Source organism: Leptinotarsa decemlineata, unplaced genomic scaffold, assembly GCF_025532065.1.
Source record: "Leptinotarsa decemlineata unplaced genomic scaffold, Ldec_3_MD MMD2_tig00026282_RagTag_RagTag, whole genome shotgun sequence".
Taxonomy (NCBI): Eukaryota; Metazoa; Arthropoda; class Insecta; order Coleoptera; family Chrysomelidae; genus Leptinotarsa; species Leptinotarsa decemlineata.
Window position 1 is genome coordinate 18952798 of NW_027412668.1, and position 19383 is coordinate 18972180.

The 19383-nt window shown below is 32.6% G+C and overlaps 1 protein-coding gene across 1 annotated transcript in view; it reads right to left on the minus strand.

The window, feature by feature from the left end:
• LOC111514010 (F-box/LRR-repeat protein 4) overlaps positions 1-18953 on the minus strand; it is a 39152-nt gene extending 20199 nt beyond the window's left edge. Inside the window, exons 1-4 of the mRNA XM_074179968.1 lie at positions 18585-18953; positions 10967-11067; positions 10707-10904; positions 4690-4897 (exon numbers count right to left, since the gene is read on the minus strand). Of these exons, the coding sequence (XP_074036069.1) occupies positions 4690-4897; positions 10707-10904; positions 10967-11067; positions 18585-18785 (708 nt within the window). The 5' untranslated portion in view covers positions 18786-18953. The remainder of the gene's footprint in view (positions 1-4689; positions 4898-10706; positions 10905-10966; positions 11068-18584) is intronic.
• Positions 18954-19383: the final 430 nt, after the last annotated feature.

The following is a 19383-nucleotide window of genomic DNA, read 5'->3' on the forward strand; positions in this document are numbered from 1 at the left end:
CAATCTTTTATTTTCTGTATCAAAGCTAATCTCTGGGTTTGTCTACGTTTTGTCTACGACTGCGATTAGGCAACAGACGAAATGTTCTGGTTGTCCGCAAAGCAGATACTTCAGTATTATTTTGGATCTTCGGTATCATTCCATTGATGCTGATACATGAGTAATTAAGTGCAGGTAGTCAAATTTTATTACTGCTTATTTATTTCTTCTTCCTGTTATTTGAAATTGTTTGTGTATTTATGAATATCTATCGCCTCACTATATAGTCTTGAATAGTAACTCTGAGTTCTATGGGCCTCTTCAAAAGTGATAAGTTTGTACCTTCTCTAAATGCAACTTCCTTTATTGCTGATTTGTCGGTATGGCACCGGCGACAAATTTTCATGTGTTCAGAGAATCAAGTACTTACACTTCTCTTCAAGGTTCCAATATAGACCCACCCACAGCTACAAGGGATTCGGTAAACATCCGGTGTTGCTGAAGGCTCTCTGGGGTCCTTAGACCTCAAGTTCTCTCTGATGGTTTCCGTTAGCCTGAATATCGATTCCATGTTGTGTTTATTTAGAACTCTCCCGATCCGGTTCATAAAATCATGCAGACCACGGGCAAAAAACTCGGAAAATAGCTTTTACAGTTATCTCCGGTCTTGAAATTTGGTTGATTTCACTTTATACCAGAGGAGGATGTTATGAAATTGAATGTTCAATTTCCGCCCATAATATATAAATTAATAGCACGTTTGTTCTTTCTTTGAATTTTTTTTTTGAAAAATATTATGTTGAACAATTAACAAAGTATAAATGTCCATTGTTCATTATGATATAGATTTTTACACTTTTGTTTAGTTGATTGTCACTTCATACCTTGATAAAAGTAAAAGTTGTCAGATTTGAACTAAACTCCTCTTAACTTTTGAACAGGACAAGATATCAAGGTTGGACAAAATTTGTATGGAAATGAATAATTTTTAGGACATTTTGATGAAAAAGCCAATGTTATGACATCATTCGCCGCATAGAGGGCATTATCAGTTTTTTTTTGAAAAGAAAGGAGGACCCTTCGCTCGAAAGGTATGTTAATTCTCTATACAAGAGCTTTACTGTTTTCGATTTGGATAACTGGTTACGGAGATATTGGTGTTTGAATTGGAGACTAGGACAAATGATAATACTTTACTTTGCAACCAAAAGAGAATTGAAACGGCTCCAAAGTTAGTTATTTAAAGTTTTGGTTTTGTTGACAAAGCAAGCTTACGAACTAAAACAATCTGAAATTCACCAGTAAAATAAAGGTCGAAAATTAACACGTTAGTAAGTTCTCCATATTTATATATTTTTTACACAATATATAATCTCATTATTGTAGTTGTCCTGACGAAGGTGTGAAATATACCGAAAGCTTGACATATAACAAAGAGTTTTCTTTGTAATAGCCCAGCTATTGACTACAACCTCACGAATTGAACCGATTTATATATATATATATATATATATATATATATATATATATATATATATATATATATATATATATATATGGCTCAAGCACACTTCAAAAGGTCTATGGTAAAAGTCTGTGAAAAAATGAAAAAACATTATTTATGTTGATAGTTGGTCCAATTAGATTGTAAAGTTTGTAATGTTCAAGAGAAATTGTTCACGAAAATGAATCATATTCAGAATGAAATTGGACCACAATAATTGACAAAAGATAAGAATCCACACTATGTTTCCCTAGTAACAGATATAGTGCTAGCTTGACAGGTGTCACTATCGAAACTGAGAATTAGCTTAATTTCATTTCGCTGATGGTGTTCTGTTAATCCGATTAGCTAAAAATATATCAGGGAATGGGGAATGTTCCCCAATTTGGGTTAGTACAGCAAATGCAAGTTTGAAGAAAATAAAGTTGAGTTCAATTCATGAGTTTTTCAAATTCACTTCGAAAAGTATTCAAATTGATGTTTCAAATGTTGGGTTTTAATTTTTGAAGGGATTTGTTTCTAATTCACTTATTGGCAACAGCGCCTAGAATGCTAGATCGGAGTTCAGGTTAGTACTAATCTAGAAGAATCATGTCAATAGTGTCAAATTAAGGCAAAATATAAATTATACTTCAATACCACCTCCACAAGCCACATAAACAACAGGTAATTTGTTATTTATTTATATAGAGGAAGATAGATTAGGTGCACAATATATCATATGTCACAGAATATCTCGGAACTCGGAACATAAGTAAACAAAACAGCACGCCTCTGAAATATGTCATCTTTGTTTGTCTCATACAGGTAACAGATTCATTGTACTTTATTAGCTATAACCGATGTTGCCAAATAGTGAAATAGAAAGGAATCCCTTTAAATGTTGAATGCGTTATTTCATTCCTCTTTTTTAAGTATTAAAATAATTTTTTAAAGAAAAAGGTTAAAATGATAAGTTCAAAATGCGTTGTTTTAGAGCTCTTTTATGAAAACTACTTGATTTTCGTCAGGAGGAACATTCCCCATTGGTTGAAAAATTTCAAACGACTGGAAGTTTAGCTAAAGCTAGAGGAGCTGAAAGAAAATCTATCTCGGACAATAAAATAATATTGTTGGTCACATATATCGAGAGGAAAATCTGACTGGTGATTGATATTCAGAAAATCTTCGAAACCTCATTCAACCACAGGTTGGAGAAATTGTAGTCCTTATGGAATTGGTTGAATCAGACATACCCAGGCATGAGAATTGGTAGGTGCGGTCTGTTGATTTTGCCTGGTCGTTCACTGGATTTGACTCCTCTTGATTTTTCTTAATTTATTTCTCTTATCAATGAACATTTATTTGAGAGGAATTAATATTTCGAAATTTATTTCCTTATTCGTATGTATCTCTCCTCGATAGTTTTAACTTTTGATTCAAAAAATGTGACAAACATCAATAACTCTGTAACAGAACTTCAAACAAGTGAAGGTCTATTTATAGAGAATTGAACGTTAAAAAATTCAAAAAGTTGATAGTACCCTCTTGGAAGCAAGTGATGTCACACTAGTTCTTAAAATGATTCCTTTATACAAAAATTACCTTGTTCGAAAGTTACATCCGCACTATAAAAAAGAAGAAATAACTATTCCTGGAAACTTCTACTGAGTGAAATTTGTGATAAATCAGAAAATATTCAAGTTATTTGACATTATCTGGAAGTCAATTCCAAAGTCTTGGTACCATACTCTTTAGAAAATTTGGATTGATATAATTCCAAAATAGTAAGCACTGAATTCTCAGAAATGACTGATGTTTTTGCCTTAATCTGTCTCTTGCAGTGAAGTACAGAAATTATACTAATTATACTAATATAATTATATAACAAAATATATACAATCACAACCTGACAATAAAATTTTCGTTTTATTGCAATAATATTTATGAGAATTTAATGCCTACTATTATGGAACTTTAGTTTATAGTTGTATCGCCAACAGCATATGCAAGAATTACTTTTATGAAAAATCCTGCACTGACACCTGTCGGATATAATCCAATGCCGTTCGTGGTATTAGCCAGGAAAGTAGTTGTTTTCTGATGGATGTCAGCTTACCTACAGTGTAGGTAAGTTGAGACACTCCTGAACGAATTGTTCATTTAGATAGTTTAATTTTTCAAATGTAATTTGTCCACAAGTTCTTACCCAAAACAATGAGTTTTGCTAGTATTGGGAAAATGAGTGTTGATTAGTTTAGACTTGTTTTAATGGACCTTTCCTGTGAATGGGAGATGAAGATCATCCCTGAAGTGAACAATATCGGTACTTGTGATTTTTCTGTATCATTAATGTGAATAAGAAATAGCATTGGTTCAAGAACTGATCCTTGAGGGACTTCTAATTCATTTTATCTACAATTTTCCGCCAAGTTGATTGGTACATTGATGTATCTTGATAAATACTTGGTTTTTAATTTGAGCTGCAGAAAAATCAGCAGATCAGCTCCAGGACAAGTCTCAAAACAAAAACGATTCACAAAATGATTCACTTTTTTCCAAAAAGATATTTTATTCGAATATATTTGATTCAGCTTCAATAAAATAGTTATTGAATCTAAGAACTGAGTATTTTGAACAGACAATCATCATTATTTATTGGTATATCAGTTTTGGGGGTTTTGTAATTTAATTGATAACACACCATGTTGATTTGGCAAGATTACCAGAGTTGATGTCTGTTCTGATGATAGATTCGTATTATTCTTGCAACTGAATTCTCGTGTTTTTTAAACTGATTTTTTTTCAGGTAGTTCCAATGGTTTTTTCAACTCTTAACCTAAATGTAAACTTCTAAGATTACCCATTTCTTATTATTGTCAGAACTTTAAAATATTTTTTTGATAAATATACATTCTAAAAAAATACTCCCCAAATTTTCAAAAGCGCTATTTGTATCCATTTCATTTGATTTCAGTTTCCAGTTTGTAATTCTCAGATAAGTTGAAAATCAATTATTTTTTTTTACTTTTGTATAAAGATGGAGGAGCCAAAACATTTATTTCCCAAAACTTAATATTTTACTTTACTGAGTGTGAAAAGTTAATACATAATTGAAAAAAAATAATTAGATGAGTGTTTTTGGGGAAAAGTGTTAATTAGTTTACCTAAAAATTTAAATATTCTATAAGGAATTGACATAAATAAATGGAAAATCGATAACTTACAGGTAAATACGAGATTATATCTTGCTTTTCATTGATATTTGGAATGTTTTGAATAGCTCTTTTTCCTTTAGGTATAGAAATAGCGGTAAAGCCTTCAAGAAAAATTGTATTCATCAGATCGCTCCAGGGTTGAAATCCTCCCAACAATATAGCATCTATAGAATAATGATATTCAAGGTGGCTTTGGTTAAACTCTAATCGGATTGAACTAAAATTATAAAAATATAAATAGTGATATTCATAAATAGGAATATTTTTTTGTTATCCGTAGAGGGAAAACGAAATGTGCAAAACAAAAAAATACACAAGATTTGAACTATTGTTACGTTTTCTAATGAAACACAATACTTCACCAAATTACCAGTTATTATTTACCATTGTAAATAGTGGTAGTTGAAGAGGAAAAAATAATACTCAAGACAAAAATCACCTGTGATATTTGATATTCCTACTTATTTATACTTTATAACGAATTATACTGTACCAAACAAATATCATAAAGAAAATGTGATATTGAAACTAAGTTCTGTTTCGTATCTGATACGAAATCTTAAGCCGATATTAACCACTGAACAGTTAGTAAATTATTACTATGCACGTATAGAATCTAGAATCAGATATGACGTTTGCCTTTGGGGAAGCTCTTCAGTGGCATTTCCTCATACCATAATGTAAATATAAGAAAGTGCAATGATTTTCACATAAATCCCGTCAAATATAATATAACTGCTAACTCACCTTCTTACTTGGGACTAAAAACTTATAACAAACTGAATCATTGAAAATTACTGATAGAATTCAGGTTTTCAAAACCACTCTTGAAATGTTTTTATCAGTTCATAATTTATCTGCCATTGATAAATTTCTCAATCATCAGTAATTTTATTTCTCTATAACATTAATTTAATGAAGCTGGAGTTGAATGAACTTGATATGTTTTGTCCATCATTGTATGCCTATGACAATCTTTCATATTTTGTATGTTTGGTTTAATTTTACTTTAAATATTATTTTATGTATGTACAAAATGCTATTTGACCTATCTTATAACTTTGTAAGTTCTACAGGATTAATAAAGTGATTTGATTTGTTTAGAAATGCTGCTTTGAGAAAAAGTAAATGTGGAACCAAAATAATCAAAATCAAGGCTTTGTCAAAGGACTAACTACAGTAAAAAATTTCAAATGTGATGTTTTACAGGAAATTTTTTACAAGCTCTGATACCACCTGACTTCAGTCTCCAACCAATTTGAACAATAGTTTGAACTTGAATAGAAACTAAATGAAAAAATTAAACTCTCCTATTCTGTAAAGTAGTTAGGAACAAAAAACACTGCATCATCACATTATCGCTTGAGTTTGTAGGTATGAAAATATAAAGAGGTAGGGATATAGAAACGCTGTTGGTGAACAACAGTGAGGCGATAGGTAGGGTAGGTCTGAGATGTAGCGGGTCTATTCAACCCTACACTGCAACCCGCGAGGGTTTTGGTAACTTCATGGTGCATAAGTAGCTATGGAAATAATGTCCATTACGGCAGAGCCCCGCATTACCGTGACAAGGCCTTCTACGATAAGGAGTCCGATATTTCGAACGTTCAATTAGTCACACTGAGTGGACTCAGAGTCAGAGAATAAAACACAATTATGGGCCTACAATGATTCCTTTAACGCCTTTGGTAATTACCATTTGTAACCGGCATATTTTGGTTCATTGTTTTGGATTGGCAACAGGTTCAATTATTTTTTATCGCGAGTTGTATCACTGACAAATGCCTGTAGACCAGGAAACTAAGAGTTGCATCACCCTGTCAAATATCTGATATATTTTTTGGGTACTATAGACACAATATTGAGGTGTAAAATTTAATCTGTGTAGATTTTGTTGTGTTTTTTATTTACTTATAAATAATATTATATTAGATTAATATCAGGGTGCTTTTAAAAGCTTATTTTCCTGATATAAATACGTTTTATTCTTAGTAAATAATCTAATTTTCCAATGTCAACACATAAAGTAGCACATAATGTCTCACTTTTCATTTGGTTATGAAATGTTTTACTTTTGGCAATTTATCGCAGGTGATTATTTCATAGCTATATTTATTTTGTTGTGAAAATATTGAGGAGAAATGTATATCATCAAATAGACACTGTTCGAATAATGGGAGCACCAAACTCAAATGAATGGTATTTTATGGTTGTCCCTAAAGACACAGATCCAAATAAAATACTTGCTAACTAGCTACACTATCAATCCGAGATATACAATCATTACAAGAGACAATGTTGAGAAGCTTGCAAAATGTTATTCATCGAAGTTGCAGAGTCTATGGTGAAATATTAAAATTCTTGAAATCAAAATAGGGGGCAACAACTGAGAGTGAATTTTTAAATCCTGAGCAAATTTTACATAAAAACAATTATTTCGAGAAGATGTTAAATTTTTTGCTTTTCCAAAAAATTATAAGTATTTCGTTTCTATTTGATTTTATTTATTTTTATGTAATCACATGATTTACATGGTCACGGATTTTTTTAAATTGTCAATTATGCTTCAGTGGATTTTTTTAATGTTACAAACCATGTGCAGTTTCCCCATGTGTTGTTTGCTGTCATTCCTCTTATCAAAATTGAAACTTTCAAGAATATCCCATTTTTATGCAAAATATCTGGGAAATTCATGTAGAATTGTAGCCTTTATTTCAATATACACAGGCAGCCCTTATTATTTTTATTCCAAGGAAACATTTGTTGAATTCAAAATCAACGCAGTTGGAGTAATACCACTTCACATTATTTTTAGTTCAAAGCAATCAGCGAAGTTTTTGATGGTAACAAAAATGTTCACGTTGTCAGTAAATGGAAGAAATATATTGTCAAAATTGTTAATAGTAGAAGTAGAAGTGAACAATGAAAATCCTATGTTTATCTCCGTCACAGAAACATGGCTAAAAGAATTTGAAGTGAGTAATTTCCCAATTAAACGCTATCATGTGGTTCGTTCTTATTGTCGCAAGATATATAAGGGTGGCGAAACTGCTCTGTGGGCGAAAAATGGATTGGAGACTGCTCTCTTGCTCATCAGTAACTTGAATGTAGTGAATAGTGTGGTTGTGAATACAAAAATGCGACTTTTTGTCACAGAATTATAACTAAATATAGATCGCCTACAGGGCGTCATACTCCAATAGTTACTAGATGAAATCTTTACAATAAATGTTTGTTTGTAGATTACAGGAGATTTCAATATAGATTTTAAAACATGAGAGAGAGGAAGTATTAGACATTTTTGCCGAATATGAACTTAACAAGATATCCGAGTAACTGCACAATCTTGCACTAGAATCGATAATATTTACTCAAATATTGAGGCAGAGAGCCGTGTCAAGGACACTCCTCTCTCAGATCATAGATATATCACAGTAAAAGTGAATCATAACTCGTATGTTGAGAGGAAAAATATAAAGTTAGGTAGAAACTATAGCAGAAAGAACAAACAAAAATTTTCCCAACTACTGAAAAAGGAAAACTGGGATGTACTATATAACCATGAAACTTGTAATGACAAATACAATAAATTTGAAAGCATTGTTCAAAATCACTTTTTTAATGCATTTCTAATACAAATTCAAAAATCAAATCCGGTTTTGAAGATTTGGGTAACTGATAAAGTGAAACAGTCAAGTGCACAGCTTAAAGATCTATATATCCTACAGAAAAAGTATCCAATACAAAAGGCGAATATTGTAAAGTCAGAAAACGTAATCACCAACAAATTGTGAAAAAATGTAAACGTAATCACTATGGTAACATAATTCAGAACTCCGAAAACAAAAGTAAAACTATCATAAATGAACTGAAAGGTAAATTCAAATCTAACCCTAACATTAAACTGAAACATGAAAATGAAGAGATCACTTCACCTGTAACTGTAGCAAACACTTTTAATAATTTCTTCACTGATGCACCACAGAAAATTATACATAATATACCAGATGTAGGAGGGAATGTTGCCCCTACTCAGAGAAATATGAATTCGATAGTGGTAGTCTCATTTACAGAATCAGAAATTAAAGACATTTTTACAAAAGTTAAAAACAATCGTTCTTCTGGCCCTGGTGACCTGCCTAACAATATAATTGAAGAATTTGCGAAAAACTTAGTTGAACCATTTTGTCTAATCATGAACTCCTTGATAGAAACAGGAATTTTCCCAGAGTCCTTAAAAGTAGCGAAGGTGATCCCCTTATATAAAAAACAATCAAATAATTTACTAGAAAACATTAACCATTGTCTCTTACATCAGTGTTTGAGAAACTATTTGAGTATTGTATGTTCGAGAGGTTGACCTCCTTCATTGTGAGATTTAATCTGATACCAGATGAACAACATGGATTCAGAAAATCCAAATCAACCACAACAGCAACAACAGAAACATATATAGACATATTAAAAAAATTATACAAAAAAAAAGATGTCCAATTGGAATATACATTGATCTGAGCAAAGCGTTTGATTGTGTTCCACACGATCGATTGTTAGAAAAGCTTTGGATTTATGGGATCAAAGGAAATACACAACAATGGTTTCGGTCTTATCTTGATGGTAGAAAACAATATGTACAGATATCTCACATTAAGGACAAAACAGCATACACTGCTCAGATTTGATATCGATAAATGTAGGGGTACTGCTAGAAAGTATCCTTGTACCTATTGTTCTCTTTATATATAGCAGATATTGTTAAATACTTAGATGAATGCAAAAACACTTTACGCAGATTATCTGTCGAACCTAGTAGTAAAAGACTACTTAGATGCCATCCAACAAAACTGTAACGATATAATGACAAGAATTATACTTTGGTTCTCAACAAACAAATTATATGCCAATTCTGGTAAAACAAATTTTTCAATATTTCACCCTAGACAAAAGAGGTATAATTATGAATGACACATTAGATTGGGAATTCCATATCAGAGAAAGAATGTCCAAACAAAACAGCAAAATATACCAACTGAAATGTCCATACTAAAACTTGTCCATACTAAAAAAATTTATTATGCTGAAATTCAGTCACTACTCACATATAGAATCTTATAATGGGGTTCATCATCAGCAACTCAAAAACTATTTGTACTGCCGAAAAAATGCCTTAGAACTTTATTGAATGAAAGAGAGAATCATGCAGACCATTATTTGCCAATCTGCAAATACTTCCTCTCTCTTGCCTGTATATTCTATATGTTGTTACATTTTTAAAAATAAAAAAGCATTATCACTCATAGTAATGATCACAGTTATTCAACTAGATTTAACCAACATCTAAAAACACCTCAAAATAATTTAAATGTAACTCTCAGGGGACCTATCTCCGATGGTGTAAGAATTTACAATAAGCTCCTGGAATCAATTAAAAAGGAAACTACTTACTTTAAATTCTGAAAGCATCTTAAAACGTTTCTGTTGTCGAAAATGTTTTATAATATTAAAGAGTTTCATTCCAGCTAATTGGATAATTTCATTCAATAATATATTTCAATTTACTTACTCTATTTTTAAAATTGTCAGTTATAAATGTGAAATGTCTACCTAATATATAATTTGTGACATGTTTTATATTACTTTCACTGTAATCTGTAAAACCAATGAATAAATTGAATTGGGTTGAATTGAACCAGTTATTATTTGAGGAACTGCATAAAAAACTTGTTACATTAGAAATGCAATAATGTATTTTATCAAATGGGGACCTAATAGTTAGCTATAAAACCAATTTAATAAACTGACACCTATATAATTATAATCTTATCATGGTGGTAATTTGGTTAGCGAAACTGGCATCAAGAGACAGTATTTTTGTTCTGGTGTGGTATGTTTTCAAAAGATTCAATTTACGCTGGATTTCTACGTTAGTTGTTAAGAGAATGATTGTTGATCCAATTCAGGCCTTCTCAACAGATCATAAAAGTAACTCAACCACGTGTTCTGAAAATGTTTGTATTTACACTTACTTAATCATCTCGTTGATTGGTGTAATTTGAGGCTGAAATAGTCTGGAGTTATGAGAGTGAGTTTGTGGTGGTCCCTCCCATAGCAATTTCCAAGGCAAATCGATTTTATACACGATTTTTCCCCAAATTCGTACAACTGCTCCTGGATTGTAAACTTCATAAATGAAAATTTGCCTTGGAATGGCTGGACCTTCGAACCTACAAGAAAAGAAATAGTGAGATTTGGGAATTCAGGATTTCTTAAAATTCTATTTGCTTACCTAACAACTAGAAAATCTTGAGCACCTAAAGGATCGGCATCTTGTGGTCTGTAATCTGATTGATACCCTTCACTTTCCTTCCACCAGTTTCCATAAGTTCTCTTCATGAAAAAAAAATCCAAATTCAAATATATGTGACATAAACAGGAGTTGTTAAAATTATGTTGAAGCAATTGAGAAATGGTTTTTGAATACAGAATATTTCCAGATATCAAATAGAAAACAAATAAATATTGAATTTTAACAAACTGACATTACTATATTGTTCAATATACTAGTATTCTCTGGATCATATGTTCAAATGCGAATGAACACATGAACAAAGCCTTTTCAAATTTTGATTATTTCACAATATTTTTTACATCTATACAACAGTTGTGAGATTTATTGTCAACATATGCATTATAAAGCAAATTTTCCTGCTAATGGTATAAAGTGGAGAACCAATTTTGTTTCAAATTTATAGTTTATTTCTAGCAACTTTATCTTCCAAGTTTCATTCAATTTTCATTTCTAAATGAGATTTCATGGAGCTTGTAAAAACATTCAGTAGTGTTTCAGTTTATAATTACTTTTTCTGTAACTTTTGAGAAAAGTATCAATTATGTTACCGTTTCCTGTTGGATAAGTGAGCAAAATGATCCATAACACACATCTTCCAACCAATCACAGTTGCCCAGATACATAACTCACTACTTTCGAGGTCAATCACAGATGAGCAAATTCATTACAGTTATATTTGAATTATTTGCTTTAGCAAGTCAGTCATAAGAATTTACCTACTCACTAGAAAGAACCTCGCATGGGTCCCAGTGAAATTTGAAGAATTTTTGATATGATATAGTTCATCAAGCTTATCAAAAGTGTCCATGGGCCCATCTTAATCCTATGGCTAGTTTTCTAGATACAGGGTGTCAAAGTTGGTAAGTGGTCATTTGCTTGCACATACAGCAATACTTTCAGACTAGTTTTTGATGAAAAATACTGTTTTATATAGGGTGAGTGCAGCATTATTCAAAATGTTTTGTCTGGTGACATTGTGTAAATTTTTTTATACTTCAAGCTTTAGGGAAACTTGACGAACCATTCAATCCATTTCAACACACTTATTTACAGTATGAGACAAACACTAGGTGGTGACAAAAATTGCGAAAAGGAGATTTTTTATAACTCTTCCTATAATTGATTTGCTGAATTTTTGATAGGATGAAGTTCAAGTCAAGCCGTCCCAACTTTGAAAAATGGACAATTTTTACAGTTTTACAAAAACGCAACATGTGTTTCGCCGTACATTGGTTTCTTCGGGCATGTCTTTACTAACTATATTCTATATATTCAATGCTTAATATACCTAATTTTACCTACATTTCAAGTACCTGAGTTTTGCCCGAGTTGTAATGAATTAAATTACTTGGGCTTATATCCCAGTTTCCACAAGGGTTTATTGTGGCTCACACCTATTCACACTCGGCCAAATAAACCCAGCTTCTGAACGAAGCCGATTAGTTTGTATGGTGAGTGGTCTTTCAGGTCAGATGGTGAGAGTACGGATCTGCCGAACTCTAAGAACCTGATTCGGTCCCCAGCGGGGCAGGCACAAAGTATATGCTCTGCTGTTTCATCATTTTCCAGACAGAGGCGACACACACTGTCTTCCGACAGACCAAGTCTCTGCATATGATGATTCAAATGACTTGTAAGAAGGCCTGTTAGACATTGTAGTTCATCCCTACTGTAGTCCAACAACTGTTTGGTATCAAGCTTCGAAGGGTGAATAAACGCCTTGGAGTGAGCCAATCCTGGAAGATTCTGCCAGAAGTCCATAAATCTTCTTGCCATCCAGGTGTTCAGTGTTTGATTGGCCAAGCCCAAAGCGATGCCAATGACAGGTTCTGGTCCGATGAAGCCACTTGCAGCACCCTCCTTTGCAAGAGAGTCAGCAGCTTCATTGCCTTCCAGGCCAGTATGGTCAGGAATCCAGACCAGAGCCAATATGTTAAGTCTTCCTATCGAGGAGAGTCGTTTTTGGCAGTTTGCTACTAATTTAGAAGTTGTTCGGTAGAAGCCAAGATTTTCCAACGCCGCTTGACTGTTCGAGAATACTTTTATTGACTTGTGAGTGAGGTTGGATTTATCCAATCTCTCCGAACACAATTCAATAGCATAAATTTCCGATTGAAATACAGTCGCATAAGTTCCTAGGCAGGTAGATAACTCTGTCCTGGGTCTGCGACTAAAAACACCTGCACCAGAAGCAGAAGGTGTTTTTGATCCATCTGTGAACCAACAACTATCTGCTCTTAATATTTCCTTCTCCCGGAGGATCCAGTCCTCTCTACTCGGGAATAGTACTTTATAAGGCAGTTTGTAGTTGACAGTTGGAGGCATAAAGTCAGAGGTCATTTCCAGAATAGTAGTCATAGCTTTAAATGAATCACTTGGAATTTCAACGCTGAAAAAGGTTGTCAGAAGTTATTTTCGTATTATTGTTTTTCTCTATTATTACTATTCTATGGGTATTTCCATGGACGTTGCTAATATTATTAATAATAATAATTCTCCCTCATAGACACTCATATAGCCTGATCGGAAAGACCGGGGCGACTTACTGATTTTTGATGGCTTATCCACTTTTCAGCTGTAGGAAAATTTGAAAAGCCTACAGCTCCGCCTCCGGTGGTCAGTGTGCACTCCAAGCTAGCACTAGACGGGATTGGCATCTAAACAACTCACAATACACTTGCTTTTCAAAGAGCCATTCGATTTGGATATTGAGTACTTGAGAAAAAACTTCTCGATCACAGGGTTAATAATAATAATATTTATTTCACTTGTTGAACAGTATGAAAGTATTACAATAAACATTTGCATACTGTAACAAGGAAGACGTCCATGTATAACTAAAAACAAATATAAGTATATAAATATAAAAAAACAAAACACGACAGATACTAAACTGTACATATGAAGGTAATTAACAGTTTTCTTTATCGAGAGTAACTAATAAAACTCGCCAATGCTGTAGCAGTTTCTTTCGATAAGATATTTTTTCAATTGTCTTTTGAAAATGCAGAAGTTCATTGAGTCCTTAATAGAAAAATCTAGCTTGTTATACAATTTGGGTCCAAGGTATAGGTGACTCTTTTGATAGAGGGAGGTTCGGTTAGTATTCGCTATCAACAACCCTCTAGTTCTAGTTGCGTATGCTGGTTTGCGCTAAATTTTTCTTTATTCTTATGAACGTAGCTCTTTTAATGAGCTTCTACATGAGTGTCGCCATCCTAAACTAGCAATTATTCTGACCGCACGATTTTGTAATATAAATACTCTTTCAGCCGAGTAGCTCATACCCCAATTCAAGATTCCATAGCGCAAGTTACAGCCAATAGTTGCATAGTACAGACTTAGGAGCACCTCTCTTCCACAATGATTCGACATAAATCTCAGTGCATAACAGTTTTTTCGTAGTTTATCACATAGTAAATCCATATGAGGACCCCAATTCAGCTTATGATCTAGAATTAGACCTAGCATTTTTGTTTGTGGTTTGGATGTCACCTCTAGTTGGCTATCTTCATATATTTTGAGAGTTTCGGTGGTGTTCTGCATTGAGAATTTGACTAATGCTGTTTTGCTGATATTTAGTGCTAAATAATTTTTTTCAGCCCATTTCATTATTTTCTCATATATGGATTCTGTTGATTCTGCAAGTGGTAATGTATTACAATCAGTGACCAGAACATTTGAATCGTCTGCATATGCAACTATATGTACCTTTGAAAGTCTATTTAGGTATTGTATAAAGTCGTTCGCATAAATAAGAAAAAGCAGTGGTCCGGGTATAGACCCCGGTGGAACTCCTTGCTTGCAGGCCAAGGACTGACTGTGAACACCTTGAATTCTCACTGTTTGTGACCTGTTCTCTAGATATGACCTCATCCAATCTTGGGCAACTCCACGAACCCCGGCTGTTGCTATGCCCAAGTTTCAAACGGTCTGCGCTTCAGACTGCTGAGATACCAGCCAAACACTCTTCTGAAATATCAGTGATCATTTCACATTTTGATAGTTTCGTTGCTATAACATGCAAAATACACTTTTCCCACCACATTGTTGGAAGTCTGGAGACCAACTCAGTACCCCCCACCCTCTCTCTTTTCTCTCTCTCTCTCTCTCTCACTTCTCTTTTCCTCTTGTTCTCGCTCTCTGTCATATTTTATTTGTTTTGAACTGAACAACAACGGTTTTCTTTACCGAGATATGTGTTTCCTGAGAATTGAAATCTTCAAACATTAGAAATCACAAAGATTTTTTTGCTTCAATTTTTTTGTGTCCACTTTTCAAGGTAAGCCCATGAACATTATTGATCAGCTTGACTTGAACTTCGTCATATCAAACATTCAGAAAATCAATTACAGGATGAGTTATAGAAAAATCTGCTTTTCACAGTTTTTGTCATCACCTAATGTTTGTTTCATACTTTAAATCAATTTCGTGTGTGTGTTGAATGGTTCATGGTCAACGTCACCAGAAAAACTATTACTTCTTGACTCACCCTATACAAAATGTTGAATAATTCAATTTTGAGATATTTAAACGATAAGCATATCAGTGTGCTACTTGCTTTGGTCACATCTTCACTTCACAGGGTTGATTAAGAATTTAATTTTGAATAATGTTGCACTCACCCTCTATACAACAATATTTTTTATGAAAAAACTAGTCTAAAAGTATTGCTCTATGTGCAAGCTATATTCGTCGCGCAAAACTTTTTTTATTTAGGATGTTTTCCTGAAAGCAATATTACTCCAAAGAAATGGCCACTCACACTTACAAGTTAGAGAAATCTGGAGTTTATAAGCTTAAGTGTCCGGAGTGTAACGGTATGCTGAACATGAAAGGTCCTTCAGACTTGGAAAAAATAATTCAACGTTTTCAAACCATTACTTGGCATGCAACCACAAGTTTCCCAATCTAAATGATACGGAAATTTTGCACTATGCAAGGAAGGGTTACAAACTCAATTATTTAGAATCCTTGTAAATTCACAAGCATAAACATTGTGGGTGCAACCTGTTAAATGATCAAATCGATTTAGTTTATCCATCGGTTTTTAAATTGGTACATCCGCATTGTAAACTGTAAATTCAGGTACTCAGGTACTCAATCAAGCCAAGTACTTCTATTAGTACCTATAGGGGTGGTATATAAGGGCTAAAAAAAAAGTGGTGAAAAACATAGAAAGTTTCATTTCTCTTTTCTTCATTTTTAGAGATATTGACGTTACTGTGTTCGAAAATGTTTCAAGATGGCGCCCAGTCGCCATCTTGAAAGTTTCATCTGTCAATTTCAATTCAAAATAAAGTATTAATGCATTAATTTCATTATCCCAAGTTTCAATTTTTTCAGTTGACCCGCTAAAAAAATAAAAGGGGGGGGGGGGCATTAAAGAAATGCGCTGTATATATTCATACATAAACACCTACTCTTAACACTAGTTAGTGAGAGACATGGATACGACATAATTTGTACTGTTGTCACAGCTATTCAAAATTTTGTTCAAAAAACTCCCTCAAATCATAAACGATCTTGTGATTAAAAATGTTTTTACAGCCCTTCCAAATTTCAGAGTGCTATGAATATTTTTAATTTGCTTCGGTAGATGGTTGAACATTTTTTTACCATTGATAACAATTGAATTATGGCATTGGGTGGTTCTGGGGATTAGTAAAGGTATATATTGGTCATTTGCACTAGTATTCTGTGCAGTGTCAGATTTTAATAAATGTAGTTTATGTTATGAACTAAACTAGTTGATTCTAATACAAAAATTGATGTTAGCGTGAGTATCCTCTGAGATATGAATAATGGTTTACATGAAGTTTGATGGTTAACATGGCATATGTATCTCAGTGCTCTCTTTTGTAGATTAAAGACACCCTGTATCTCGAAAACCAGCCATAGATTTGCGTTGGGCCCATGGACATTTTTGATCAGCTTGACTTGAACTACATCATTTCAGAAATTCATATTTCAATTTCATAATACAATTTCATACTCATTTTCCAAAAGAATGGTGCGAGGTTCTTTGTAATGTGGTGAAGAAATTGATATTTTTCAAAAGTTCATTATTAAATAACAAAATTACGATGCTTGAAAAGTCAACAGGGGAGCATCATATGAATTTCCAACCTTAAAATGACACGAAAAATTACAGCCTCTCAAATTTCAATTATTTTACTTGGTTTCTATAAAGTGTGGTATACTATATACAAAACGATTGTTTTTTCAATGATTTAAAGTTAATTATATCCAAATATGAGGCACATGCATTTTTTTGAGTTGGCTATTCTGTTTTCTTATTATTAGTGTCAGATGTTATGTTGATTATTCACGTCATTACCTCATTCAAGTATTGGGAATACTAAAGAAAAAAGACTACAATGAAAAGAGCAAATGGACTGACACTAACGACAACTCAGTCAACTCAGAAAAACTACAAATGTTCCAAATGAAATCCTTATCTGATATGATCTACAAACTTAACTACGAGTTTCAATTATAAATGAAACAGAAAATAATGTCTGATGAATTTAAACCCACAAAACAAAAAATACCTGCAACAAAACTGTTATATCTTATGAAATCAAATGGTGCCAATATTAAACAACTTCAAAAAACCTTTTTTATATAATTAACTTATAGAAAAGAAATGAGTAGAAAAGTATATTTTCACACATAAGACTCCTTGTTCTATACAAACCAAGTCAAATAATTGAAATTTGAGTCAGTAATTTTAAAGTTGACACTTCATACAGCACTCCTCTATCACATAGAGTAGAGCATAGAGAGAGTTCCATAGCAATATCCGTGGGTTCAGTTCACATCGACTACATTCTTTTACTTATTTTAACCATCCAATTCTTGAACAACTTTACACTGAATGAAATGACAATTATTGGAAATATACCTGAATTCACTTTCTAATTTTTTTTCTTATGAAATGCCTTATTACTCTCATTCAGGATTTCTTTCATAAATGATTTTACTTTAACATAATTCTGATGTTATGGAAATAGTATAGTATGCTACTCGCAAGAAATGGCCATTGCTCATACAAACAAACTTTATTCTCGCGAGTAATGGTCACAAGATATTAGGGGAGTATGATTTTTCAAATTTTTCCATATGTAGGCATATACATAATGAAGAGCGATACCGTTAGCTTCCCAAAATTGAGGTGAAGTTTTGGTTTTTAGTTACAAAAGGCAAACACTTTCTGAATGTATAACCCTATATATAGTTCCATGTTCATCTTTAGGGTTATCAAAAAAATCCTTGCTTTTTTGTGTTATTGATATCTCAATTATAACATGCCTGATTAGATCTGTTTTAATTAGATTTGTCAGAAAATTGGTTTGGCAAATGCCCTCCATAACAAACCTCCCTCCTGTCTAAACTAAGATGTAGGTATGTTGAATTATATATGTACACACATATGTCAAATTCTTCAAGGAAGTCATATTTGAACATGTCAAAATATTAGCAAGGGGATTTTCTTATATTTAAAAAAAATGCATGCTATACACTTCGATTACAATAGATGCTTTCAACTTACAAGAGAATACGTTTCAGGAAAATCGCCATAAGCAGGATACCTTTCATATCTTCCGATTAAATTGCGGGGGGAATAATAAACGCTATTAGAATAATTGAATCGGGAACTGCAGTCAGTCACTGCACTCACATAGTATTCAACGTGTCTCATTAAGACTATTTCTTCAATGGGTTGGAAATTATTTACTTTCTTTCCTTCCATTACTTAATTGGTAAATTTGATTATAACAATTATCACATCTATCACAGCTCTGAAATTGTTCAAATATTCCTAACCATAAAAAATTGAAGAAAAACAAGACATTGATAAGCTGATAAGTAGCAACTGACTTGTCGTCTCTTCTTCTTTTTTCTAAAGTAGTAGAAAGCAAAAAATGTAGCAGAACAAGCGAAATTTTCATCAATAAACAATGAACTGATTTGAAATACATGTTGTATCGTAGATATATAACATACATAAATGTGATAAACTTCAAATCATAATAAAAATTGTATACTAAAACCAATAATGATTGAGAGTAGAAGTAAGCCCAGTTGACAGCAAATCGGGGGCGTGCTTATTAATTTTTGAGAGGGTTGAGAATGAAAGAAAAATTCTTAGTACAATTAGTTAAAATATTCATACACATTTTTTATTTATTTCATTAAAACTTTGCAATATCGTTATTTACCTAATCGTTGTAGTCATTAGGTGGGCCTTATGAAAACGGAGTAATAATCATGGTAATTATAGTAGGTACCAAATAAATTAACAATATTAATAAAAAACACAATATATATATATATATATATATATATAT